The sequence below is a fragment of the Oratosquilla oratoria genome, chromosome 43, assembly GCF_046742065.1.
Source record: "Oratosquilla oratoria isolate Oo_2021 chromosome 43, ASM4674206v1, whole genome shotgun sequence".
Classification (NCBI taxonomy): Eukaryota; Metazoa; Arthropoda; class Malacostraca; order Stomatopoda; family Squillidae; genus Oratosquilla; species Oratosquilla oratoria.
In genome coordinates, this window is record NC_134819.1 from 18,131,126 (window position 1) to 18,158,857 (window position 27,732).

The 27,732-nt window shown below is 43.3% G+C and overlaps 1 protein-coding gene across 1 annotated transcript; it reads left to right on the forward strand.

Annotated features, from left to right (window-relative positions):
- Nucleotides 1-18,668: 18,668 nt before the first annotated feature.
- RpL37A (ribosomal protein L37A) lies at nucleotides 18,669-27,370 on the forward strand. The gene is made up of 3 exons (XM_076179646.1): nucleotides 18,669-18,792; nucleotides 26,346-26,474; nucleotides 27,200-27,370. The coding sequence occupies exons 1-3, from the start codon at nucleotides 18,790-18,792 to the stop codon at nucleotides 27,350-27,352; spliced, it is 285 nt and encodes a 94-aa protein (XP_076035761.1). The 5' UTR covers nucleotides 18,669-18,789; the 3' UTR covers nucleotides 27,353-27,370.
- The last annotated feature ends 362 nt before the right edge of the window (nucleotides 27,371-27,732 follow it).

Consider the following 27,732-nt stretch of genomic DNA (forward strand, 5'->3'; position numbering starts at 1 on the left):
CTGCTCTTGTTGATTCTGAGAGAATTTCTGCATTCTTTGCATATTAAGCTAGAGTGGATGAAAAATTGTTAGTTACAGATGGAACTGGCAAAGGATTCACATGTTTGAAAAACAAGTTTCCTAGATTAAGTAATGCAAAATTCAAAAGGTATTGTTGGACCACAGATTAGCTGATGAGAGACCAGAAATTGGATGAAGAGCTAAATGATCTTGAAAGGCTGCATGGGTGTCATTTAAGAAAGTTTAGTGCCAATTTTTTTGGGAATCGCAAAGCAAATTATTCTGAAATTGTAAAAGCTACTGGCATCAACAAGGCCTTGGGATGCAATAGGAGCCTAAAAATCCACTCCCTAGACTCTCACTTGAACTTTTGCCCCACTGCAAATCTTGGCACAGTCAGTGATGAGTACGGTGGGAGGTTTGATCAGGACATTCTCAACATGGAACCCCACTATCAAGGGAAGTGGACCTCATCAATGTAGGTTGAATTTTGTTGGACACTAAAAAGTGATCTAGAAGCAAAGTACACTCAATCATACATTTCTACATTTTAAAGGTAAGTCTTGATGAAATAATGGCATCATATATTAGTTATTATTGTTTAAAATACAATATGTTATCATAGAGAAACTATGCCTGATATAAAAATTCAGAAAACATTCTAAATCTGAAATAAATTACGGTATATCAAGTTCACCTTTTGCTTGTACATACATATACCAAGGCTTTTCCCCCCTTACAAGGGGGGTAGCCCGAAAGAAAAAGGCATAAAATCATTCCCACCCTTTCCATCCCTGAATACATTCCACACCCCTCCACCCTCCCTCTTATCTTAGCACCTCCTGAATGACGGGTCATCCCTGCACCTTGTCCACTGCCCTGGGTTAGAAGCAGTGTCTCAAGACACAGCATATCCACAGCAAGGCCGCTTCATTAAATCGGCGACCCCCCCCTCTCTGTCCCCCCATTGCATAAAATGAGAGGACAGGGAGAAATCCCTTCTGGCTGCGTCAAATTTTGCTCACACATACTACCTCACCCCCCATCCACCCGCCCATTCCACCTCATGCAATCACATCATCATCCATATACAACCCTTCTCCATTCACCCCTGTCTTCTGTCCTCTCCCGTCCTTCCTCAACAGACATTCCCCTCTTCCCCAAAGCCCCCTTCACCCCATCCATTCACCTCATCCTAGGACGTCCCCTCATGTTCACTCCCTCCACATCTGCCTTCCACACCTCATATACTGGTCTTTCTTCACTCATTCTTTCCATGTGTCCAAACCATCCTAATACTCTTTCATCAACCCTATCTCCCAGCTCCTTTTCCACCCCTGTTCTCCTCCTCACCTCTTCATTTCTCACGCTATCTAGCCTAGTAACCCCCATCATACTTCTCAGACACCTCATCTCAAACACATTCAAACTACTACTCTCTTCTTCTCTTATGTTCCATGTTTTTGCCCCATACAGTGCTGTTTGCACAATCACTCCTTCATACAGTCTCCACCTAGCATCCATTCCCAAATGTCTATTCCTCATTACACTCTTTAATCCACCAAGGCATTTACTCGCTTCTCTCAATCTACATTCTATCTCCACTTTCACTCCACCTTTCCCTGCCACATTTGCACCCAAGTATCTAAAACTATCCACTTCCTCCAGTCGCTCACCCTTAATGCTCACTTCCAGTCTACAGCCACTTTCACCCCTTGTACATCTCATCACCTTACTTTTACCCACATTTATCTTTAGCTTTCTTCTATCACATACTCTCCCAAACTCTGCCACCAACTTCCTCAATCCCTCCTCTGATCCTGCCACAAGTGCAGTGTTGTCTGCAAACAACAGCTGGCTCACCTCCCAGTTTTCTCCATTTTCTTTAACCATCTCCAATCCCTGACCCACTACCCTTGCATTTACCTCTCGCACCACCCCATCCATGTACAAGTTGAACAGCCATGGCGACATACCGCATCCATGACGAAGTCCCACCTTTACCTCGAACCACTCACTCTCTCCATTTCCAATCCTGACACAAGCTCTACTATTCTCATTAAAACTCTTGACAGCTCCCAGCTTTCACCCTATCCTGTATATCTGCTTGTGGGACAGTTATATAAATTTTGTTGCCCAGTGTTTATCAATATATTTGACCTATTTTGTCCTTGGCCAATGTCATTGTGCAGGCTTGGATATTAAGTTGGTATCCACCACCTACCAGCAGAGCATGTGATTTTATGGTATGGTTGCAGGGTCAGTAATTACAGTTTTATGTGATTTCCAGTGTTTGGTACTGTACAAAGCTACATTTTTTCTCATACTACTTTCGAATTGGGCAAGCAGATTGCTGAGCTTTCAGAGCTATGTTGTTAGAATCCAGGCAAAAAAAGTTGCATGGGGGGGGGGGGGGAATTGTTACAAAGTAGGAATGCATACAGTAATGTTGGTATCATTTCTGCTTTCATTAAGAAAAGTTGATTGATGGTGTTGACTGCTGAGGAGTTTTACCAATTTTTTTTCCTACTAGGTTAGTAAAATATGAGAAGAATTCAAGTATGTTTTTGTACATGAAGTAACATAGAATCATTTACAAATTCATGTTAGGGATTTATTTATATTCTGTAATTGCATTTTTACAGGTTCTGTTATTAAATTATATCAAACTAGACATTTGAAAGAACATGAACCAACATTTGCAAAGGGTTGGTGGGCGGTGAAGTGAATTGGGAAGCAAACATGCCAATAGATTAAGTCTTAAGTGTTCCATCAAACCAATTTGGTTATCAGTGAAAGTATATCATGAATGTAGTAGAAAATAATTTGTACTAACTTTGTAAGTTACCATTTGGTACTAAGCCCAGGGCGGTGGGTGGAATGCGGGGAATAACCCGTCATCTAGGAGGAGCCAAGACATGAGGGAGGGGTGGTGAGTGGGAGTGGATTTTATGCCTTTGTGAGGGGGGAAAAGCCATTGGTATATGTATCTGTGAACTTAGCATGTCAATATTTTTATCACCACCTCCACATTAACTCCCTTTCTTCTCGCCTAGCTCCTTGTGGATGATGGGTCATCCCTGTATCCAGCCCACGTCCCCCTAGGTCAAAAGTAATGCAAGAAGAGAAAGTATATCCATAGCAAGGCTCTTCATGCAGAAAAGAATAGATGGGGCCCATTGGGCTGCGCCAAAATATCCTTCACACAACCACTTCCTACCCCACCCCCCATACTTGCATTACAGTATCATATATGCAGAGCCAGTCTCTACTCCCCTTTATATCCTCCCTTCTCCCTTTCCTTCACAATAGAGCCTTGTGCTCAGAGACCCTTTCACCCCTAACTGTCCATCTCGTCCTTGGTTGTCCCCACAAGTTCACTTCATCCACCTCTGCCTTCCACACTTCTTTTATGAATGTTTCTTCACCCTTTCATCATGTCCCAACTAATCGGCCCTGTCCTTTTCCAGCCACGCTCTCCTCCTTGCCTCATTTTGCACCCTAGCCTTGTAAACATCATCTGTACTTCTCAGATATTTAATTTCAAACACAAAATATATTTCTGCCTCTCTTAAAATTCCAAGTTTGTTCCATACAGTGCCGTCGGCACATTCACCTTCATATAATATCTTTGCAAACCCCATTCCCAGCTGCCAGTTTTTCATGACCCATTCTTTCAAGGCTTCTCTCAGACAATTTACTTCCACCTCTCCCTTTCCCACTACAGTACATGTGACCCTCGGTTCCTAAAACCATGTCTTCCAGCTACTCCCCTTTAAGACTGCCACCCTCATCCCGTATGCATCTCATCACCTTTAACTCCCATTTACCTTCAACATTCTCTTTTGCATACATTCCCAAACTCTGTCCCTAAGACCCGTAATCCCACCTTTGACCGACCCTGCCACATGTACTGTCAGCAAACAAGAACTGGCTTACCTCCCACTTTTCTCCGTTTTCCTTAACCAAATCCAGTCCCCTGCCTATTACCCTCGTAATTACCTCCCGGAACCTCCCCCCCCCCACATACATACATACATACACACTCGGTGGCGCGGTTGATAGAGTACTGGACTGCCGGTACGGTGGTGCCCGCAGTACCTGGTTCGAATCCTCCCCAGGGCCGAAATTTTTTCGGTATCGTTGCTCTTCGGGTCGTTACTCTGACTCTCGTGGGCGGGGAGTTGGGTGTGTGTGTGTGTAAGGTCATAGCATTACCCATAGATCGGTCATACGAGCTCTGAGCTATCTTCCGGGAGGGAAATAGCTGTCGATCACGAGTCCAACACGTGATCCAAAAAAAAGACCAAGGTGAATACACAAACACACAGCCATGGCGAAGTGACGTCCCTGGCGGTCCCTCTTTTCCCCTAAGACACTTGTTCTCTCCATATCCAAGTCTATACACGCTCTACTACTCTCAGAAACTCTGACTGCCTATAAGTGCTTACCCCTAATCCCATTTATCTGAAAAACCTCCCACATTGTCTTCCAGTCTACCCTGTCATAAGCTTTCTTCAAATCCATAAAGGCCCAGGAGACATCCTTACCTTTTCCTAAAGCTTCCTCACAAATCTGCCTTACTACAAAAATCTAATCCACGCAATCTCTACAAGGAAAGGGAGGTGTGTTAAATGTCTGGGAACAGGTAAGGTTAAGGATAAAATGGAGAGAGGACTGGGTGAAGGGCGTTAACTCAACCGAGGAGCAAAAGGAGGAGGAAGTAAATTAAAAGGGGTGAGCAATTGTCTACTGACGATGGACAACGACCTTGCTCTTATTTTATTCTTCCTTTTGTCTGGCTGTGAGGTAATGCCCTTCACCCAGTCAATTGTTCCATCTTATCTCGAACCTTTATTGTTCCCAGACATTTTGTCCACCTTGACCTTTCCTAGTCGTTTCAGGGTTGAAAATGAACGCTCGGCCTCTGCGTTCGAGACTTGGAGCCTGATCAAAACTCGGAGGAGCTTAGCCAGGATCGGATACATTCGGGTCTGGGCGTGGGCAAGGGCATCTCCAATGGATTCGAACATCATTGTTGTTGAATACCAGCGCTCTGCTTCCGCCTTCACGAGGCTCAAGGTCTCGATGTCAGCCTCATAAATCTTTGCCGCTTCCAGTACAGCAGCAACATCTCCGTCAGCGCTGCTGAGCAGATTCTTGATCTTGAAGCCAACAGGAATAGTATAATTCCCGAACCGGGTCTGCAGCTCAGTCAATACACGGTCGAGGAGTGGGACATATACAGATCTTCGGTAATACTCCTCATCTGTCTGGAAGGGTGAATTCGCTCGCTGCGTTTGGCGCTTGCAAACTTGAGGTACAGGAATGGTATCGTGTGATGAACCGATCTCCTGGAGGAGCCCCTCTGCCTTCTTGAAGATGTCCTGGAAGCTGGTCAGTGCACCTTCCCGGGTCTTGTTTAGATGCGTCACCACATCACCAATCGTAGCGTACGCTGAGACTAGATCGACCATAGGGGACTGCAGGGCTCGGCTCGGCTCCACAGTGTGAGCTAGCACAGACTCAGCGACGGCGAGACCAATCAGAAAGCGCGGCTGTCGGATTGCTATTAGTAGTAGTCCCGCCGTCGCGTCCGAGTTGCTCTCGTTCTCCAGAAAGACGGCAATAACTGGCAGGAATTCCATAAACACAATGACTGAGTCGTGTCACTCAACCCATCTAGTAGCGCAGAGGCTGACTTCTTTCGCTTGTTTGAGGAATAGATGTAGTTATACACCTCGCTGAGAGTGTGGAAAGCGAGCTTTACCTCCTTGGTGTCACAGGCCTGGCAACCCTACAACACGCGCAGCACAAAACAGATAAATGGAATTAAACAAATGCCAAACACAGCACAGTTCCGCCCAAATACCGCACACGTGCTGTCAGTTTATCTAACCCCCGGACCTGACAAAACATCAGAAAGTACTAAAATCGATTAAATGACATCCTTACAATGATTCATGGAAGAACAAATTTGGGGAGTCTTCAGCCCCCTCCCCCCCTAGATCCGCGCCTGGTCGGAATGCAATGCTTTACATACCTAAACCACACCACCAACCACACATGACACCCGATTTCGTTGGTTTGTCATCAGATGTGCGGATGAAGGTCTGGAGGCATGGAATGGTAGCCCTATTACCTTGCAGGTTCGTTGAAGTCCATTTGCCCAGTATCGGTGTCCATCATATTATCCACCATGTCACCACTGGATCCTCCTCACTACTACAAGACACAAGGGTTTGTCCCACCTTGGCTTAGCTAAGGCAACTGCCTCGGGGAGGGCCGCAGAGACATCTGTGACAGGTTCAGTCTAGGTTGACGTCACCTCCTTCAACCAAACTGGGCAACCACTCGCCAACCTGTGCTCAGCTTTCTGTCAACACTTGGAAGACCAAAGGTCGTTGGAACTGACGTATTTATGGCTGACCGGCGGGCTTTCAAGTGACTGTACCAAGGCTCGGATTTCCTATGCCAATCACAAGCTTTCGTTGATTCCCCTTGGCTGCGTGGGAATATGCTGTATTAATCAGTGTGTAGAATTTTATATTTTCAAATGGTTACATGTACTTGTTTAAGGTACGATATGGATCTAAGGAGACTTGCTTTTACACGCACCTCCTGTCTATGTTTGTGTCCCTGTCTGTCTAGAAACTCAAAAGACGTTGGGTTCGACCGGCAATTCAAGGGGACTTGCCGGATCATCGTATATATCTTTTATTGTTTTATATGTCTGATATTTTTTGCTTAAGATGTTAGTCCCAGAAGTATTATAAGGGGCTCTGAATAGGTTTAAGGCTAGTAAGTAAGGAGTGCGAGGTTTTCTTGTTTGATTTAAAGCCATTAGGTGCGAGTCCATACCCTAAGCGGTTTTTGGCAACTCCGTGGTCATGTCAGACTATGTAAGGACTGACTAGACGGGGGTTGAGGACTATGTAAGGAATGAACAGACGGGGGTTGAGGCGCATCGCATCTGAAGAGACAAGATAAATTCATGGAGATCATCCCCGCTCGATCGCTCATCTCCACGATTACGCCCTGTATGCCGTCACTCACCCCAAGGTCTAAGTAAACAGGTCTAATCGCTGGAGTAGTTCTGCGCAGCTTCTGACGTCATTTAGATGCGTCCATTTTCTCTTTGTGATACATTGAAGAAAACTGTGAAACGCCAAGGAAGACAGGAACTATAATATTTTATATATTATATATCATATATATTATATATTCATATATATAGACAGGAACTATAATATTTTATATATATTATATATATATATTTTATATAATATTTGTCAGAATATAAATAATTGAGTGGAGCGGTGCGAGCGAAGGCGACGTCATTTTCGAACGACGGACCAACTTCAACTGACAGCTATAGGACCCGCTAACCCCACTTTGAACAGCCAAGTGACGTTCACGGGCTCGCTGCGCCAACTCCCTCGAAATTCGGTCGGAAGTGGTTAGACCTTATATTCTTAGATCTTGACTCACCCTAGATTCTAGCTCTGTTTGACGTGCTACGACCACTACTAATTCGGAAACTTACTGCTACCCGAAACAATTCTCCCTTCTTTGTGGAATCTCGCTCTGGCAGGATTATGCCCAGCATAACTCTCCCTGCACCATCGGCATAGCGCTTATGGTTCTGTCAAAAATTGCCTTTACGACGGGAGAGGTAGGACCCCTTACGTCAAGACAAGCCCGGTCTCGCACGCTCTAGGTGCACTCGGGCCTCGTATTTTATCGACTACTTGCGAGATATGATACGTTAAGCGAATTAGCACCAACGCGCTAGTACACGCCCGCGCCCCCCTGCCCCTTAGATTTCCGCCTCTTTTTTCTCAAGAAATACCGCTGCGTAATTTCTCGTTATCAGTGCCGTCATGGCGGCCACTGACACTTCGACTGGCGTGTCGAAGAAGCGTCGTTGCGCTCCAGGTTCGGCGGCTCCATCGGATGATGAAGCTGCTGTAGTGATGGCCCCAGCTAGTACAAAGGGTGGCAAGCTCCCCACCTTCAAGGTCGTACCCTCGACGGGGTACGACACCGCTTTTGAGGTGGTGAGAGCTCTCGAAAAGGACCCTCTCCGCGGCAATCTTCTATCCCTCCGGCCCCTCGGCGATGGTAACGTGCTACTGTTACCAAGCACTTACGAACTCGTCGAGGAGCTGGACGGGATCAAGTCGCTCGGTGGTAAGCCGGTGAACTTGGAGCGTCTCAACCCGGAAGACAGGCAGCATCGACTCGTGGTACACGATTACCCGACCACCTATATGACTGAGGCCATCGAAGACCACAGTCAGGTAATCGCGGCCACGAGAATGCGCCGCTGGGACAAAACGCCGACACGCCAGGTACTTATAGCTATTAAAGGCGAACCCTTCAATAAGATCGACCTGGGTTGGTATGGCAGGTATGATGTACGAACGTACATCCCAGATCCTCTCCGTTGCTTCAGGTGTCAGCGCTATGGTCACCACCAGGCGAGGTGCACTGCTAAGCAGCCCAAGTGCGGCATTTGCAGCATGCCTCATGCCACCGAGACTTGTCTCAACAAGTTCAAGGCTGGCACTGAGACTGTTGCCAAGTGCCCCAATTGTGGAAAGAAGCACCACGCCTGGAACACCTCATGCGCAGTGCGTAAAGTTCAGGCCATTGCCTCAAAGGAGAGAACTGAGAAGCGGCAGGACTTCATACCTGCCTCCCCCCCCCCCCAGGAACATTTGTATGGGGCAGCAGGAAGCACTCTCCCACCACAGTACCACAACCACCTACACATAGCGCTCCTGATTTGAACAACCAGGTGCAATTTCCGTCACTTAACCCAGCCCCCACACAGATACAACCAGCTCCCACGAAAGTTAGCGCACCCAAACCCACGTCAACCTCCAAACCCGCACCCACTTCCAAACCCGCACCCACTTCCAAACCCGCATCCACTTCCAAACCCGCATCCACTTCCAAATCCGCACCCACTTCCAAATCCTCACCCGCTTCCAAAACCACGCCCGCCTCCAAACCTAAAGCCAAACCCACGCCCTCGGTACCCGTCTGATGCCATCCCCCTCAGGGAGGATGACATCGACTTGATTGTGACTGGTGTCGTCTCTGCAGTCGCTACTACCCTCGGGGAGAGCGACCCGGAGAAGATGCTAGTCATGGTCGATAGGGCCGTCATGAACGTGCTCAAGCTCCTTAAAGAGAAGAGGAACCCTAGGCGAAAGGAGAGGACTCCCTCCCCCTCTACTTCCTCATCCTCCGCCTCCTCCCCTGCCTCTTCATCTTCCTCTGCCTCCTCCTCCTCCTCCCCTACCACTTCCCCCAAGCCCGCCACGCCCACTTTCACTATTGGGAAAGCAACACCAACAATGTCAAAGACGAGGAAAGTGCTTTCTGCTATGCCCCAACGTCAATGTGCACTTAGGCTTGAAGACTCCTCTTCTGATGAGGAGGAAAATGTCCCCACTGTAACAAAGACGCAACCCATCTTGTCTTCTGACCGGGGAGGACAAGATGAGACCGAAATGGAAACTGACAGGGAAGACGATCGCCCTGTTCAATAATCACTTAAGGTTGCTACAGTGGAACATAAACGGGTTCCGCAGCAAAAGTTCGTATCTCCTTGCGCTTGCGCAAGAGCATGATTACGATATGCTTCTCCAGGAGACATTGGTGAGCGACGAGGTGCAATTTCCGGGATATCGCATCTTCTCCCTCCCTCGCTCACTCACTGCTAGGGTGTGCATTATCTTAGTCAAATCATCCATCCCCTGCAGTGAGATCACGGACCCTGTATCATGTGGGGATGGTGTAGAAGTTCTCGCGGTTCGACTCCATCGAGCCCATGAAACGTACACCATCTACAACATATACAGGGGCCAGAGAGCGGAACTGGACCTTGGAGAAGTGTGTGCTCTTGCTGCGGACAGGCTCCTCATCATAGGAGGGGACTTCAACGCCCATCATGATATTTTGATGTCGCCCCATGGGCCCAATGTCGCTGGGCGCCACTTAAATTACGTATTAGATGAATGCCCTGACATTTGTTGAATGATGGAAATCCGACGCACGTACAAGGTGGACGACTTGATCTGACTTTGGCGACGGCCACTCTCCTCCCTAGGGTAACCTGGGAGGTGCATCCTATTGTCACTAGCGATCACTTCGGTGTCTCTGTGCACATACGGGATGCACCACCCATACCAGCTGTATTACTTGTTCCCAGGTGGAAGACAGCTTTGGCAAACTGGCCAGTGTTTGAGAGGTCTGTTGAAGAATGGGCAGCGTCCAACGTTCCACCACAGGACGTGGAAACGTTAGAAGCTGACTTTTCTGCAGCCCTTCAGGTGGCTGCCAACAGAGCCATCCCAAAGACTCGCCAGTCCCCCAGAGAACATAAGAACAGCTGGCATTATACCCCCGAGGTGAGAGAGGCCAACCATCGGGTGAACATGCCGAACTCAGACCAATTTGGCCAACTTGCGCACTGCAGTTCATCACGCTCACGTCATAGCTGCAGATGCCAGAAGAGCTAAATTTCTTGAATGGTGTGAGGGCTTTAACACTTACACCTCCCTAGCAGAGCTATAGTCTAAGCTCCGTAAAGCCACTGGCAGGACTCAACCACGACGCACTCATCATGCCCCTGATGCTGAGGCGCAGCGGCTGGTGCAGGAGTTTGTCTCTCGCTCCAGCAGCACCTCACTCCCGCAGTGTGTTCAAGACACACTGCAGGACCTCCAAGGAGTGAGGCGCCATAGTGTTGAGGACATGATGAGTCGATCGGATGATACTGACGCTAGCTTTACGCTTCAGGAGCTACGGGTCACGCACAAGACCAGCTCAGACACGGCACCTGGAGAGGACCTCATCACCTATTCCATGCTGACCCACCTTGGGCCAGCGGGTGACGAGGCACTTCTAAGGGTGATAAACGCGTCTTGGAGGACTGGCAAGCTACCAACAGCCTGGAAGACGGCAATCATAACGCCAATTCCAAAGCCAAAGGAACCTAGTGCTTATCGCCCCATCAGCCTGACAAGCTGCATGGGAAAGACAGCGGAGAGGATGGTGCTAAACAGGCTGCTGTGGAAACTGGGCCTAATGCATGAGCATATCCATGCTTACTGCAAGGGCACTGGCACAGCAAACAGTATAGCAACACTCCTCAATGCTGTCAGTGGCACACCGTCCATCGTGGTCTTTTTGGATTTGGAAAAGGCGTTTGAGCTGGCCAGTCCACTTGTGATATTATACACCCTTGCTCGCAAGGGCGTAAAAGGCAAGCTGCTTTCTTGGATTGCTGACTATCTCAGTCACCGGTCTGCGAAAGTACGCTTTCAGGGTCACATATCAGAGGCCAGAATGCTGGAGAATGGCACTCCACAGGGGGGGAGGGGTGTCCTCAGCCCCACTCTGTTTAATGTGCTCGTCTCCAACATTCTGAAACTACCTCTACCCAATGGGTGTAAGGTCATCTGCTATGCAGATGACATTGCGCTCATAATTACTGGGAAACGGCAGTGCTTCAACAGGGCTCAACGCTGTTTAAGCGCTGTAGCGACAGAATGCTGCAGGTTAGAGTTAAAGATCTCCCCTACAAAATCGAAGGCCATGGCATTGAGACTGGAAAGAGGGGGAGCACCTCACCATCTAGGACCTTAGGCTGGACTGGGTTCACCAGTTTCAGTACTGGGGGTCTGGATTGATGAGAGGCTCACCTTTCAGAGGGATCTAGCCTATCTCAAGGAGAGACTGAAGGCAAGAACCACAGTTATGAGAGCAATGACGGGGAAGGCACTTGGTGCCACGCATCAGGTCCTTCGCACATTTTATGTGCAAGCAGTCCGCAGCTTGGTGGACTACGCTGCCCCAGCTCTCATAAATGTGGCAACTGCCAAGCTTGAAGATCTGGAGTCTTGCCAAAATGCCGCAGCAAGGATTATCATGGGAGCTCAACCTTGGACTAAGATCGTTAACCTCCAGATGGAGGCTTCATTGCCTTCATTAACATCACGGGTCAGAAGGCTGGAGGTCGACTTTCTTGCCAAGATAGTCCAGAGCCCCAGAATAACTGAACTGAGTCAGAGCCTTGTGACAGCTCTGGGACGAGTGGGTACTCTTATCCACTCCGGTACCTGGCTATCAAAGGCGGCTGGGCTTCTGGACTCCTTCAGACTCACCAGCACTCTTCTTGAGAAGGGTAGGGACTCTCCACACCCAGAGTTCAAGCCCCTACCACCATGGCTGTCGATAACTGCAACCTTCATTGTCGCAAAGCTTCCCAGTAAGAAGTTATGTGATCAGGAAAGAGTATGAGCGCAGGCCCTACAAGGCATCCGCGCACTGTCGGAACCTGGAATGGCGGTCTATTACACGGATGGCTCCGTAGACCCCAACAGGCCTCGCAGTGCGCGGCCTGCCTTCGTGACGGATGGTTTGACCTTCGGCAGGAGAGTATCTGATCATGCATCCACTCTCCAAGCTGAGGCCGTAGCGGTCCAAGGAGCGTTAGAGCATGCTCTAATATCTCGAGCTGGTCCTGTGGTGATCCACACGGATTCACAGTCTCTGCTAGGCAGCTTGGAATCGACACAGCCCAGGGACAATGTACGCCTACTGACCTCCATCCTAACACTCCTGCTGAAGCTGCATCAGCAAGGCAGGAGTGTTACGCTTAACTGGGTGCCAAGCCACGTGGGCGTCCCAGGCAACGAGCTAGCCGACGCCGCAGCTGAAGCGGCGCGCCAGACCCGAAGTCGATGTTGTCGTCCCTCTCAGCAGAAATCAGTTGCGCCTACGCACCAGGGCTCTTAATCAGGTACAACGGTTCCTTCAGCACAGACTGGAGGCAGAGGTGTCAGAGAGGGCGAGGTGGTACAGGGCAGTCACAGACTACGAGCCCCTTGTACTTCCTCGCTCCACACCTAGAAAAGTGGAAACTCTGCTCTACCGTCTGCGTCTGGAGGACCGTTGTTTCTGGGAAATCAAGAGAGATTCAACACCTGCAGAAAGAAGATGACACCACTGTAGCCACCCTGAAGCCACCCTCAAGCACTACCTCCAGCATTGCCCCGCAACTGCTTTTCTGAGGAGAGGGCCTCCGACAACATCTGAGGGTCTTGTGCGTCGCCTATGCCGCCACTTAAGCGATTATGAACTGCGTCGGCTGGTGGAGTGTCAGCCCCCCCTATAAATTTATATATGTATATGTATATATGTATGTATGTATGTCTCACTTAGCACCATTCACTAAAGTATTCACTTGTAACGTCATCACTTGAAACAACAACACTGATACATCGTGAAGGGTGCATTCGCCGGGATGTGCATACGCATTTTACATGAGTATGCACATCTTGTGAATGTATGAGTGTGTGTGGTTGGGCCCACACACACTCATAAGTCAAATCACCCTCCAAACGGGCTCACACTACAAGCCCGTGGGAGCTTCACTCCCGAATTTAACAGAACAGAACAGAACAGAACAGGGGGTTGAGGCATTTTTCAATCATCTTCTCCCCGAAGAGGAAGCTGCCGCCTTCCGTAAGTTTAAGGTAACCCTTTGTTTAAGTGTTCTCGTTACCCTTTTGTTTGTGCTCCAATGCGACGCGTGGTGACAAGACTTTTTATCTTAACTTAGGAATGTTTTATTTTCGGTTTAGCAAATTTAGCATCGGTAGTTTTTAATCCACTTTAATAATTTTTCATCTTGTGTGTTTTTGAAAGGCCACAAATTGTTAGATTTATAGTTTGATAAAATTCTATAAATGTCTTATAAAGTTTTTTTTCTATCATTAGAATACGTACCTGGATTATTATCTCTTGATAATGCAACAAGTTCACTGCCTAACAGTAGATAATTTAATTAAACCTACTGACATAGGTTCGTGACAAAAGTCACTTTGGAGAAATATGAGTGGGTGCCTTTGGTGGGGAACACAATACAGTATCGTAAATGTACTTCGAATTCGAATCCCACCGAGTTGAGCCACCATTTTATGTTGGATGGTTAGTTAGCGTGGCAAATGAAACGTTTGGTTAGTTTTTCTATATATTTCCAACATAATACGTTTCTCAAACACTTTGTAGTAACCACACATATGTTATTACACAAATGTAACCACACCGAAACACAAACATAAATTAGTTCGTAAGTCCTAGTTTAACATCCTGTCTCTCTGACTGACTGATCTATGGAGTAGACGCCTATATTTTCTTCTCTTTCTACTTCCTAACTGACTCTTTACATTCTACACTACCACCAATGTCTTTATCATGATATGAATTATAATACTTTATTTCTTATTAGCTTTTCTGACCTTTGTTTTACTTTAAATTTAATTATATTTTAACTTCTGATTTTGGTAGTCTGAGTTCTGCGTCATCCTTGTTTGTGTACATTCCACACGCTGAGTGATAGCCTTAACCTGTCATCACTTGCGACATGGCTTTTTTCTTTACACTATTTTTTTAATCTCTGGGCCTCGTATTTAGGATGCGTGGCTGATAAATTCCTACACTAGAATACAATGTAATACAATAATACTAGAGTAAGGGATGGACCAGTAGACGGATTTGTTAGGAAATGTGGAGTGCCAGGAAAAATCGTAGTGGAGAGTTAATGGTGGAAATGTGTCTAGAGAGTTGATGATAACTAATAAAGTGTTTAGGATGAAAGTCAAGCATAAGTACACATGGGAGAAGGTGGTGGATGGAAAGGTGGTAGATAGGGTTTTAATGGACCATATAGTGGTACCCAGGAGAAAAGTAGGAAGAGTTTTGGATATACATGTTCTTAGGGGAGAAAGTGGGGGGTAATATCAGATTTTTTTGTGGAAGGTAAGCTGAGAGTGGAGAATAGATGAAAAAGAAGAAAAGGGCAAAGTAGGTTAAATGAGAAGGAAATGGAGGAGTACAAGAAGCTGAGAGAAGAGTGGGAGGAAGTAAAGGACAGAGTAGGCTAGGAGTGGAGGAGGAATGGGGATGTTTCAAGCAGGGAATCACAAGGAGTGCAAAGATGGTATGTGGAACAAATAAGATGGGAGGGAATAGAAAGAAGGGTAGTGAGTGGTGGGGTGATGAAGGAAAGAAGGTTGTAGAAGAGAACAAACGAACATTTACAGGCTGAATGCAAAATAGGACGAGAGAAACTTATGAGAGGTACAAAGAAAAAAGAAGAGAAGTAAAATATAAGATAAAAGAGGGGAAAAGGAGAGCAGGTATAAAATGGGGTAAGATTACGACAGAACATTATGAGAGTAATGAAAATATGTTTTAGAAGGAAATTGATAGAAGAATGGGAGGCGAATCAAATAGAGAAAGTAAAAGGTACAGGTAGAGAGATAATAACGGAAGATGCGGCGGTAAGAGGAAGATGAGCAGAGTATTTTTGGGAGTTGCTAAATGTGGAGGAGGATAAGAAGGGATAGGTGGTTGTAGTGGGAGACGTTAAGAAAATGACAGTGATGGATAAGGAAAATGGGAGCGAAATAAGAAAAGATGATATGGAAGCAGTTATTAAAATGGTGAAAGCAGGCAAGTCACCTGGGTTAGATGGTTGTCGTTCGGAGTGTCTAAAAAGGGAGGTACAGTGGTGGTGGACTGGCTGATGAGGTTATTTAATGTTTGTCTAAAAGAGGGTAGAGTGCTAGAGGAGTGCGTAGATAGTTCCACTTTACAAGGAAAAGGGGGAGAAATGTGAGTATAGTAGTTTCAGAGGAGTCACTTTGTTTAATGGAGTTGGGAAGGTTAATTGGAGGGCTTTGATTAAGAGGATTAGGAGAGGAAGAGAGGAAGTAATTGGTGGCGAACAGAGTGGCTTTAGGAAAAGTAGGGGTTGCGGGAATCGGATTTTTGTGGTAAGACAGGTATATGAGAAAGCTGTAGCAAAGGGTAAGGATTTATCTATTATTATTATTATTATTATTATTATTATTATTATTATTATTATTATTATTATTATTATTATTATTATTATTATTAATTATTATTATTAGGGGAGTTATGGAGTTGGAAAAGCTCATGGCAGGATAGACAGGGCGACACTGTGGGAGGTATTGCAGATATATAGAGTAGGAAGAAAGCTGATGAGAACAGTCAAGAGTTTTTACGAGAATAGTAGAGCCTGTGTTAGACTTAGAAATGGAGAGAACAAGTGTTTTAAGGTGAAAGTAGGACCTCGCCAGGGATATGTCATGTCACCATGACTGTTCAACGTGTAAATGGATGGGGTGGTGCGAGAGGTAAATGCAAGGGCAATGGGCAGGGGATTGGAGATGGTTAGAGAGAATGGAGAAAAATGGGAGATAAGTCAATTGTTGTTTGCTGACGACACTGCACTTGAAGCAGGCTCAGAGGAGGGATTAAGGAAGTTGGAGTTTGGGAAGGTGTGCGAGAAGGTAAAGTTGAAGGTAAATGTGGGTAAAAGTAAGATGATGAGATTACATAGGAAGAGGATGGCAGCGATCTGTAAGTGTGTATTAAAGGAGAAAGGCTGGAGGAAGTGGATAAATTTAAATATTTTTGGGACGCATGTGGCAGGAAAGGGAGGAGTGGAGGTGGAGGTAGATTGTAGATTGAAAAAGTAAGTAAATGCTCTGGGGGATTAAAAGTGTAATGAGAAATATACAATTGGTAATGGATGCTAAGAGGAGATTTTATGGGGTGATTGTGCCGATAGCATTGTATGGCGCAGAAACATGGAATATAAGAGAGGAGTAGTTTGAATGCGTTTGAGATGAAATGTTTAAGAAGTATGGTAGGGTTACTAGGCTGGGTAGAATGAGAAACGAGGAGGTAAGGAGGAGAGCTGGGGTGGAAAAGGAGTTGGGAGATAGGGTTGATGAAAAAATACTAGGATGGTTTGGATACATGGAAACAATGAGTGAAGAAAGATTAGTAAAAGAGGTATGGAAAGCAGAGGTGCAGGAAATGAACAGGAGGGGGCGACCGAGGATGAGATGTATGTATGGGGTAAAGGGGGTATTGAGAAAGAGTGGAATGTCTGTTGAGGAAGGAAGGGGGAAGACAGAAGATAGGGGTGAGTGTAGAATGGTTGTGTATGGATGATGCTGTGGTGCATGGGATTGGTTGGGGAATGGGGGTTGTTACGGAGTAGTTCCTTTGTGCTCGCCTAACCACCTCTGCCTCGTGTATACCTGTGGGCTTCTTTCTTAAACAAAACGCTTCTCCTCACCTTTCTCACTACCGGGATCATATGCACTCCTCAATACCTCCCACCCTAATCTCCGTTTCATCCATACCATCCTTATTGACACTTGCATTTTAACCACATTTACACATCACGTCATTCCTGATACCCTACCAAGCACGCTTGTAAACTCAGTCTCACCTTCCCCTTGCAGCTTACTTTTACTCTGGTAACTCATTCACCTTTCTCCTCACAAACATGCGACCAATTTCACTAGAATCGGTACCGAGGAAAATAACTATATGGTACATGGGCTTAGAAATTTACCTTACGAAGAGAGGCTTAGGCACCTTACCCTATACTCTCAGGAAAGACGCAGAGTGCGGGGGTAATCTAATAGAGGTGTTTAAGTGAATCAAAAGCTTTAACAAAGGTGACGCAAACAAGGTCATCATACTAATGAAACAGGGCAGGATTCGCAGTAGGATTTAAGAAGGAAATAGGCAAGAATTTGTTTACTAATAGAGTGGTCAACGAATGGAATAGTTAGTAACCGTGTAGTGAGCGTTGAAACTACCAGTTGTTAGAAACGGTTTGACAAATATATGGATGGGGATGACAGGTGGCAATGGACATGGAACTGCCTAGTGTAGGTATTATGGTCTTTAGCAATCTCCTTTATTCTTATGTTCTTGTTCTTATCCGTCCACATCTATGCACATTAAAATCCATTTCTAGTGTTTTGCTTTGAAGTCTTTCAGACTTTCTTTTGACTCCACTTCTTGGAGGAAGAAAATAGAGATCCCATCATTATGTCCCATACTGTTTTTCTAACTGAATTATGAATTGTATGAATCAAATATGCCTCATACATCTACCACAGGGAAAGGAACATGTGGAGACTTAAAAGTGGTACAGGGTAGATTCGTGAAGACAAACGAAAATGAGACAGCAATAGTAATAGGTGGCTCATCAGTCTACAACATAGAAAAAATATGCGTGACTCATGTCCGTAGGACTGCTCACTATCCCCTCTCCCCCTCCCCCCCAAAAAAGTTCCTTCAGTATAAAGATATTACACTCAACAAATACATGAATACCTAGAGGTAGTCACAACCTAAAATACCAAACAACCTCTAACAACATTCAAGTAGGTTATTCATCCCCCCCCCCCCGCAGGATTCAAAACTGGAATCATCTCCAGTTCCATGTAGTTATTAGCCCCACTCTTGATACTTTAGAAATTGGATCCCTCACCATGCCTCCCTCTTCTCAATCCAAATCCCACCCTTATCCTAACCCCATTCCTAGTCAAAATCCTGTCCTCAATTCTTAATTTCCCCACTGCATGAGAGCGGTTCTCTGCAGGTTTTTGCAAATAATTGTGTAATAGTTTTCTGCTAGAATTTTTTGTGTGGATTAAATATATAGATGTAAATGCCTAAGTAGAAACAAATAAAATGCACTAATTTTGCAATATTAATATTTATTTACAATATCTTAACCTCTTGTGATAATAAATTGGACGGCATATTACAATATACGATATGTTATATTTTATGCGGATTCCTTAAGTTTATTGACCACGCTACCAGACGCTGTTCTTCCTTCATCAAGTTGTAAACACAGCTTCCAGAATGGTAAAGTACATAAGTTAAAAGTCGATGAATATCTGTTGAATCTCGAATTATTATATATGTTTTGTACAAGTAATCGGAAGCATATGTGTCTGTTGTATTAATTTATTTGCCTCTACCGATGAGGGGAGATGGAATTAAGAGAATTATCGGTGATAAATATAGGTTGAACGGTGGCGGGTGGTCGTGACATGTACTCAATCTGGCTTTAATTAAATATGAGGAAATACACACATTTCTATGAAACCATATGCAAGGTGGAATATTTAGAAAAATTCAAGAATTTGAATTTATATGAAGTGGAAAGAGGACATTACTATTCGTTCAGGTATCGACTGGTCAAAGAAGTGAAATGGTGGTGATGTAAAAGTAGTGACTAGCCTATTATTTATTTTGGTAGCTTGGTGTTATATAAAAAATGTAGTGTGCCAAGACGGTCACTTAAAATAGACCAAAAGCAGGTTTTTGGGAGGGGTTGTGTGGACTCTTTTTTTACCAAGTAACTGCTAAAGTCAACAGTGTTAAGGACAAATATTCAGCCAGTTTGAGGTAGGACGATCAATTCTGGTTTAATAAAGAATTAAAGTACGATTATAAAGCAAAGGTAATCCACCACACGTTGCCACAAGGTGAGTTAATAATGTAGATCTGGAGTCATAGGCAGGCAGCCTCTTGTATAGCTAGGTCAACATGAAAATGGAATTCCTGATATTTGAGCTGAAGTAGTTCTCATGGGTTGCAAAAAGTCGCTATGAGTATAATGCAATTTGAATTATCCATCTAGCTGTCCTAGTTCTCGAGATATTGCATTTTGAATGGAATTAAATCTGGCCTATTTTGTCCCAGGAAATCGGGCCGAAATGTGCGGTTTGACTAATCGCCGATCAAGCATAAACAATGACGGTTTTTACTGACAGGCACAATTTTATATAAAAATTTAGCATATGGTTGCATTATTTAACCTATTGTCTTTAAGATGTGTGATTTCCATGTAATTTGATCATAGAATTATGTTTTTATCCTCTGCAAAATTACCCACCACAGCTACAAATACCGTCAAATTACATGAAACTCACACATATTAAAGAAAATAGATTGAATAATTCAACTATATGCAAGCTATTACGCTAATAACACAATAGTAATAAACTTAATAGTGTTACTGTAGTTTGATCCATACCACCAGTGATCATAGATAGTAGGTAGGTCAAACGCCACCAGAGGCGCCACCGTCGATGGCGAGCACAATAGCGCGTCATTTTAAGCGCACGCCATGCAAATGGACAAATTTACATACTGCCAGAAATTTCATTCATACAAATGTTATGCGAGTGTATTTACTACGATCGTAGTAAATTTAAAAAAATTACATCAGTTACATGTCGGTACCTAAAAACAAGATAAACATGGCGGCTTGCATTCAGCAGTAAATCGAAAATTGGTTTATGTTTCAGCGTAAAAAATGAGCTAAATAAATTCAGAGTTTTAGCAACTAACCAAAATAAACGAAAACTACTAGTCTCGTGGATTATTCTAATACCAAAATAAAGGCAGCGTGTTGCGGTAGAGCTGAGAAATCTGTGGATTTAATTAGTTTTTTTCTATCGGGTCGGGTTATTGGATAATGTCAACTTCCATCCCGCCATCTTATCTATCACTGGTGGTATGGATCAAACTTCACTCTATTAAGTTTCTTACTAATATGTTGTTAGTGTAATAGACTTATAGTTGAATTATTTGAACAATTTTCTTTAGAATGTGTGATTTTCATGTAATTTGATCAAAGAGAAGTTACATTTTTATCCTCTGTAATATTACGGACCACAGCTACGATTCGTCCTGCCCGCTATCTATGCTCACTGGTGGTATGGATCAAACTACACTATTAAGTTTGTCACTATTGTGTTATTAGTGTAATAGCTTGCATATAGTTGAATTATTGAATTATTCAAACTATTTTCTCTAAAATGTGTGAGTTTCATGTAATTTGATGGTATTCGTAGCTGTGGTGGGTAATTTTGCAGAGGATAAAAATGTAATTCTATGATCTAATTACATGGAAATCACACATCTTAAAGAAAATAGGTCAAATAATGCAACCATATGCTAAATTTTTATATAGAATTGTGCCTGTCAGTATAAACTGTCATTGTTTACGTCTGATCGGCGATTAGTCAGACCGCACGTTTCGGCCCGATTTAATTCCATTCAAAATGCAATATCTTGAGAACTAGGACAGCTAGATGGGTAATTCAAATTGCATTATACTCATAGCGACTTTTTGCATCCCGTCAGAACTACTTCAGCTCAAATATCAGTAATTCCATTTTCATGTTGACCTAGCTATTGATAGCGGGCAGGACGAATCGTAGCTGTGGTCCGTAATATTACGGAGGATAAGAAACGTAACTTCTTTGATCAAATTACATGAAAATCACATTTTAAAGACAATAGTTCAAATAATTCAACTATAAGTCTATTACACTTACTTTCGGTAATTTTGTCTGTTAATGACACGGCTGAAGTCTGCTTCCGCACGTTCCAAGTTGTCCTTGGTTCTGTACTGCTTCTGGCAGGGTGTTGTGGTGGCTGTAGGGGTATCCTGGTATCGGTGGATGGTCTGGTAACCCATCCAGCCATTTGTCCAGCTTTCTCTTGAAAGACTCCGGGCTAGTAATGACATAATAGCAAGAAACTTTAAGATGTGTGATTTCCATGTAATTTGATCATAGAATTACGTTTTTATCCTCTACAAAATTACCCACCACAGCTATGAATATCGTCAAATTACATCAAACTCACACATTTTAAAGAAAATAGTTTGAATAATTCAACTATATGCAAGCTATTACACTAATAACACAATAGTAACAAACTTAATAGTGTAGTTTGATCCATACCACCAGTGATCATAGATAGCGGGCAGGACGAATCGTAGCTGTGGTCCGTAATATTACGGAGGATAAAAACGTAACTTCTCTTTGATGAAATTACATGAAAATCACACATTTTAAAGAAAAGAGTTCAAATAATTCAACTATTTGTCTATTACACTAATAACATAATAGTAAGAAACTTAATAGAGTGAAGTTTGATCCATACCACCAGTGATAGATAAGATGGCGGGATGGATGTTGATGTTGTTATCCGATAATCCAACCCGATAGAAAAAAAACTAATTTAAACCACTGATTTCTCAGCTCTACCGTAACACGCCTTTATTTTGGTATTAGAATAATCCGCGAGACTAGTAGTTTTTGTTTATTTTGGTTAGTTGCCAAAGCTCATTTTTTACGCTGAAACATAAACCAATTTTCGATTTACTGCTGAATGCAAGCTGCCATGTTTATCTTTTGTTTTTATGTACCGACATGTAACTGATGATGTAATTGTTTGAAATTTACTACGATCATAGTAAATACACTTGCATAACATTTGTATGAATGAAATTTCTGGCAGTATGTAAATTTGTCCGTTTGCATGGCGTGCGCATAAAATGATGTGCTATTGTGCTCATCATGGATGGTGGCGCCTCTGGTGGTGTTTGACCTATCTATCTTATAGGAAGTCATTCTGTATGGTACATACATACAGACGCTCTTCAACTTGCGTTTTAGTTATTTTGAAAATGAATGTAAGTTGTTACTGTACTATACATCCGTAAATTCGATTAACATATCTTATAAAACACCCCTAAATCATTAATTATACACATAACATTGTAAGATAATAACATTAATTTCAAATAAATTAAATTCAAGCAACATAAATTGAGTTGGTGGAGGGGGAGGATGAGGCAAGGCATGTTCAGTTTGTCGTTTGTAAAATGTAAACAATGGACGCAGCGTCATGTGCAAGTATCGTTTGAACTATGGAGAGCGCGCTAAACTAAAAAATTCACTCAAACAATAATTTTTTTTTTACATTTCCTTTTTTACAGTCAGTTCAAATGTAAAATCGAAAAAACGTAAAACGAATGAATGTAAGTAGAGGAGTGTCTGTACAAGTTTACTTAGTGAAGTTCTGAGGTCGATCCTCACAGCCGTAGTGGACTACCGTTGCTGCCAGTCCTGTTGTCCCTTCTCGCAAGGTTCATTTGGTCTGGTAGTGAGTTTGGAGAGAACCTACTGATGGTGGTGTAGCCTGGCACTGGAGGCTCATTTGGCACCTTCCGCAGGTATCTGTCCAATGCATGTTTGAAGCTGTCCACCGAGCATTTAGTTTTCTCTCACCTCTTTTAGGAGGGCGCTGAAGATTTTTGGACCCTCAAATTTGGTTTAACCCTTCAATTCTTGTTGCATACGAAAGACCATTTCATTAGAAGCAAAATAGTTTTGTGATTTATGAAATAGCTTGAAAAAGAAGGGAATTTGATTTTTTAATTATTTATATTTTAGTTGTGCACACCTACCTGATAGAGCATTAGAAAATTAAATATTGATTTTGTAAATTATTATATATTATGTACATATATACATAAGTATACCAAAGCTTTTTCCCCCTTACAAGGGGGTTAGCCGAAAAGAAAAAGGCATAAAATCATTCCCACCCATTCCATCCCTGAATACACTCCACATCCCTCCACCCTCCCTCTTATCTTAGCACCTCCTGAATGATGGGTCATCCCTGCACCTTGTCCACTGCCCTGGGTCAGAAGCAGTGTCGCAAGACACAGCACATCCACAGCAAGGCCGCTTCATTAAATCGGTGACCCCCCCTCTCTGTCCCCCCATTGCATAAAATGAGAGGACGGGGAGAAATCCCTTCAGGCTGCGTCAAATTATATATAATGTAATGACTATTTTCTTGGACGTAACAAAAAACCATACTATATTAGCTAGGTGAACATGAAAATGGAATTCCTGATATTTGAGCTGAAGTAGTTCTCATGGGATGCAGAAAGTCACTAAGAGTACAATGCAATTTGAATTATCCATCTAGCTGTCCTAGTTCCTGAGATATTGCATTTTGAAGGGTATTAGATCAGGCCTATCTTGTCCCAGGAAATCGGGCCAAAATGTGCGGTCTCACTAATTGCCGACCAAACCCAAACAATGACGGTTTTTCCTCAAATGCACAATTATATATAAAGATTTAGCATATGGTTGCATTATTTGACCTATTTTCTTTAAAAGTGTGATTTCCATGTAATTTGATCAAGGAAGTTGTTTTTATCTGCGAAATTACTGACCACAGCTACAAATACCGTCCGACTCACTAATAGCCGACCAAACCTGAACAAGAACAGTTATTGGTGAAATGCACGATTTTATATAAAAAGATAGAATATGGTTGCAGTATTTGACCTATTTTCTTAAATGTGATTTTCATGTAATTTTGATCGAAAGTTACGTTTTTATCCTCTGCAAAATTACCGACCACAGCTACGAATACCGTCCGACTCACTAATAGCCGACCAAACCCGAACAAGGACAGTTTTTGCGGAAATGCACAATTTTACATAAAAAGATAGCATATGGTTGCATTATTCAACCTATTTTCTTTAAAATGTGTGGTTTTCATGTAATTTCATTAAAGAGAAGTTATGTTTTATCTTCTGCAAAATTACGGACCACAGCTACTATTCATCCAGCCTGCCATCTATGATCACTGGTGGTATGGATCAAACTTCGCTCTATTAAGTTTCTTACTATTGTGTTATTAGTGTAATAGATTCCATATAGTTCAATTATTTGAAGTATTTTCTTTTAAATGTGTGATATTCATGTAATTTGATCAAAGAGAAGTTATGTTTTAGCCTCTGCAAAATGACTGACCACAGCTACAAATACCGTAACAAATTAGCATATGGTTGCATTATTTGACCTATTTTCTATAAAATGTGTGATTTTCATGTAATTTGATCAAAGAGGAGTTACGTTTTTATCCTCTGCATATTACCAACCACAGCTTGAAACATCATAAATGTCAAATTCCTTCACTCTGAAATTCTAACAAAGCTTCCCCGAAAAAATACGATTGACATTCTTGTTTCACCCGCATGAGGAGTGAAAGAAAGTCTACGGATTTTCTGCCAAACTTTCACATGCATATCTCGACAAAATTGACCCAGTTTCGCCATTTCTAGGCTAGGGAGAGTCAAAGTAAGATTTGTTGGTTTTACATAATTATGCAGATATATGGGATAGGAGGAAAGCTTCTAGGAGCTGTCAAGAGTTTTTATGAGAGTAGTAGAGCTTGTGTCAGGATTAGAAATGGAGAGAGTGGTTCGAGGTAAAGGTGGGACTTCGTCAAGGATGCATTATGTCGCCCTGGCTGTTCAACTTATACATGGTTGGGGTAGTGCGAGAGGTAAATGCAGGGATTAGAGATGGTTAAAGAAAATGGAGAAAAGTGGGAGGTGAGCCAGCTGTTGTTTGCTGATGACGCTGTGCTTGTGGCAGGATCGGAGGAGGGACTGAGGAAGTTGGTGACAGAGTTTGGGAGAGTATGTAAGAAAGCTAAAGATAAATGTGGGTAAAAGTAAGGTGATGAGATGTACAAGGGGTGAAAGTGGAAGTAGACTGGAAGTGAGCATTAACCTCTTCCCTCCTGGGCACATCGCCCGTCTGGCGGCATTAGCTGCCCGACGTGCGATGTCTTGAAATAATAATCGCATTATAAAAAATAAAGTCGGTACTAAATTGTCCTTTCTCTTTCACCCGTGTATTTTGATGACCATAGAAAACTGATGAAGCCAGTTTAGAGAGAATGAAAATTACGTAGGTACAACTACAATAAATATAATCAAGATGGCAACTTCGGCATCAGCGAGTACCTACTTGCTCCTCATGCCGCCTACGTAGGCGGCACCGTATGGAAGTGGTTAACCCCTTCCATACGGTGCCGCACACGTAGGCGTCATGAGGAGCAAGTGGATTCGCGACGCTGCCATATCGGCGTCTTGATTATATTTATTGTAGTCGCCCCTGTGTTTTTACATTCTCCCAAATGCGCCCTGAATCCCATTCTCTCTGGTTTTCAAAATTCGCGGGTGAAAGAGAGAACGATCGATATAAGCGGCGACTATATTTTATGATGCGAATATTATTACGTGACGTCATACGGCTGGCATTGGCTGCTGCCCGCGAGATTTAAGTCCCGTACTGAAGTGGTTAAGGGAGAGCGACTGGAGGAAGTGGATATTTTTAGATATTTGGGTGCAAATGTGGCAGGAAAGTGTGGAGGTAGAATGTAGATTGAGAGAAGCAAGTAAATGCCTTGGTGGAGGGTACCAGGCAAACTAACTCTGAACAGGAAAAAAAGAAAATAGTTTGCAGTTTTTCACACAGCAGCAGGTGCAATGTGGAGATCGATTGAAAATTATGAAGCCGAGAGGTCTAGGCTGCTGAAACAGAACTTGTTTAGCCAAAGAGTGATCACCCAGTGGAACAGAGCCTCAGCAAGTGAATTAAAGACAATCAGTAAACTTTTAAGACCAGACTTAATTGCTTGAAAGAAATTGGTTCATCTAGGCCAGGCTTAGTAAAAAGTATTAATTTAGGCTTATTGATTCTGTATGATGTTATTTTAGTAAAGGATTTGTTCAATTTCAGGCTAAAAGGACCAAGAAGGTTGGCATCGTCGGCAAATACGGGACCCGTTATGGTGCTTCCCTTCGTAAAATGGTCAAGAAAATGGAGGTTACTCAGCATATGAAACATACATGCACATTTTGTGGCAAGGTCAGTTTATGAATCTGGTTATTATGGGCTAAGTTTACCAGTGCTTCTATCCTTTTTCCACCTTCATCAGCTTCTATCCTTTTTCCACCTTCATCAGCTTCTATCCTAGTAACAATCTTGTGCAACAGTCATATGTTGGTATTCAAAATTTTGTTAAAGTCCTGTTTTCTGTGGACAGTTGTAACCCCTACCATACTTCAGATGTTTCATTGCAAACACATTTAAACTCTTCCTTTCACATGTTCCATGTCTGCCTCATACAGTGCTGTTGCCACAATCACCCCTTCATACAATCTATGTCACTCTTGGAAATTATGTTAGAAGTGACATATAACCAAGATGTTGCAATACCAGAAACTGCAAATCAATCTATCCCCTTTTACATGTATGTACCAAAGGCTTTTCCCCCCTTACAAGGGAGGTAGCCAAAAAAACAAAGGCATAATATCCACTCCCCATTCTTTTACCAAACTAAATACACTCAGCTACCTCCCTTATAAGGAGGAAGAAGCCCTTGTTATACATAGATAATCCCCTCACCTAATTAAACCAATGTATGAATTATAAGGTCAACAGTGATCACAAGGAAGCGCTGGTAAACTTTTCCATAATTTTCATGTTTACTTCTTGTTCTCAAATAGTTGACTTTTGTTTTTACTCAAATTTGCAAATGAATTTGACATGAAATTGTTTAATTTGGTCAAACTAATGTTCTTTCTTTTTAGGAATCGATGAAACGTGCTGCTGCTGGCATTTGGGCCTGTAAGCCATGTCGTCGCACAGTTGCTGGTGGTGCCTATTCCTATTCTACTGTTGCCGCTGCTAATGTCAGGTCCTTCATAAGAAGAAATAAGGATGCCAGGGAAAAGGAAGCTTAAGTAAATGGAACTGCCTAATTTTGCATATTATTACCCAGACCATTACTAAGGAATGACTTTTGAATAGAAGAACATTATGAGCTTCTTGGAAGCATTAAACATTTTGGCTGTAGAATTCACTTCAGGTGAATAAATTGGGCTAACAACAGCTGAAATAAATACATCCTATCAAATGGGAGCTTTCCTCCTGACCAGTGCTTGTAACCCTTGACATCTAAGAAAAAATAAAATCTTGCCCCCATCCAATATAAATACAAACATATGAAAAGTATTAGTGATACAAACCTTGCCTTCTTGTGGTAAATATACAGTGCCATTGCACTGGCAATCATGTCTTGTACGCCCCCAGGTTTAAGGTTTTGCACCCCTTGTGGCTACAG

Coding starts and splice junctions, on each gene's coding strand:
- RpL37A (XM_076179646.1), top strand. Junction 26,475..27,199: donor CATGCACATTTTGTGGCAAG/GTCAGTTTATGA, acceptor CTTTCTTTTTAG/GAATCGATGAAACGTGCTGC.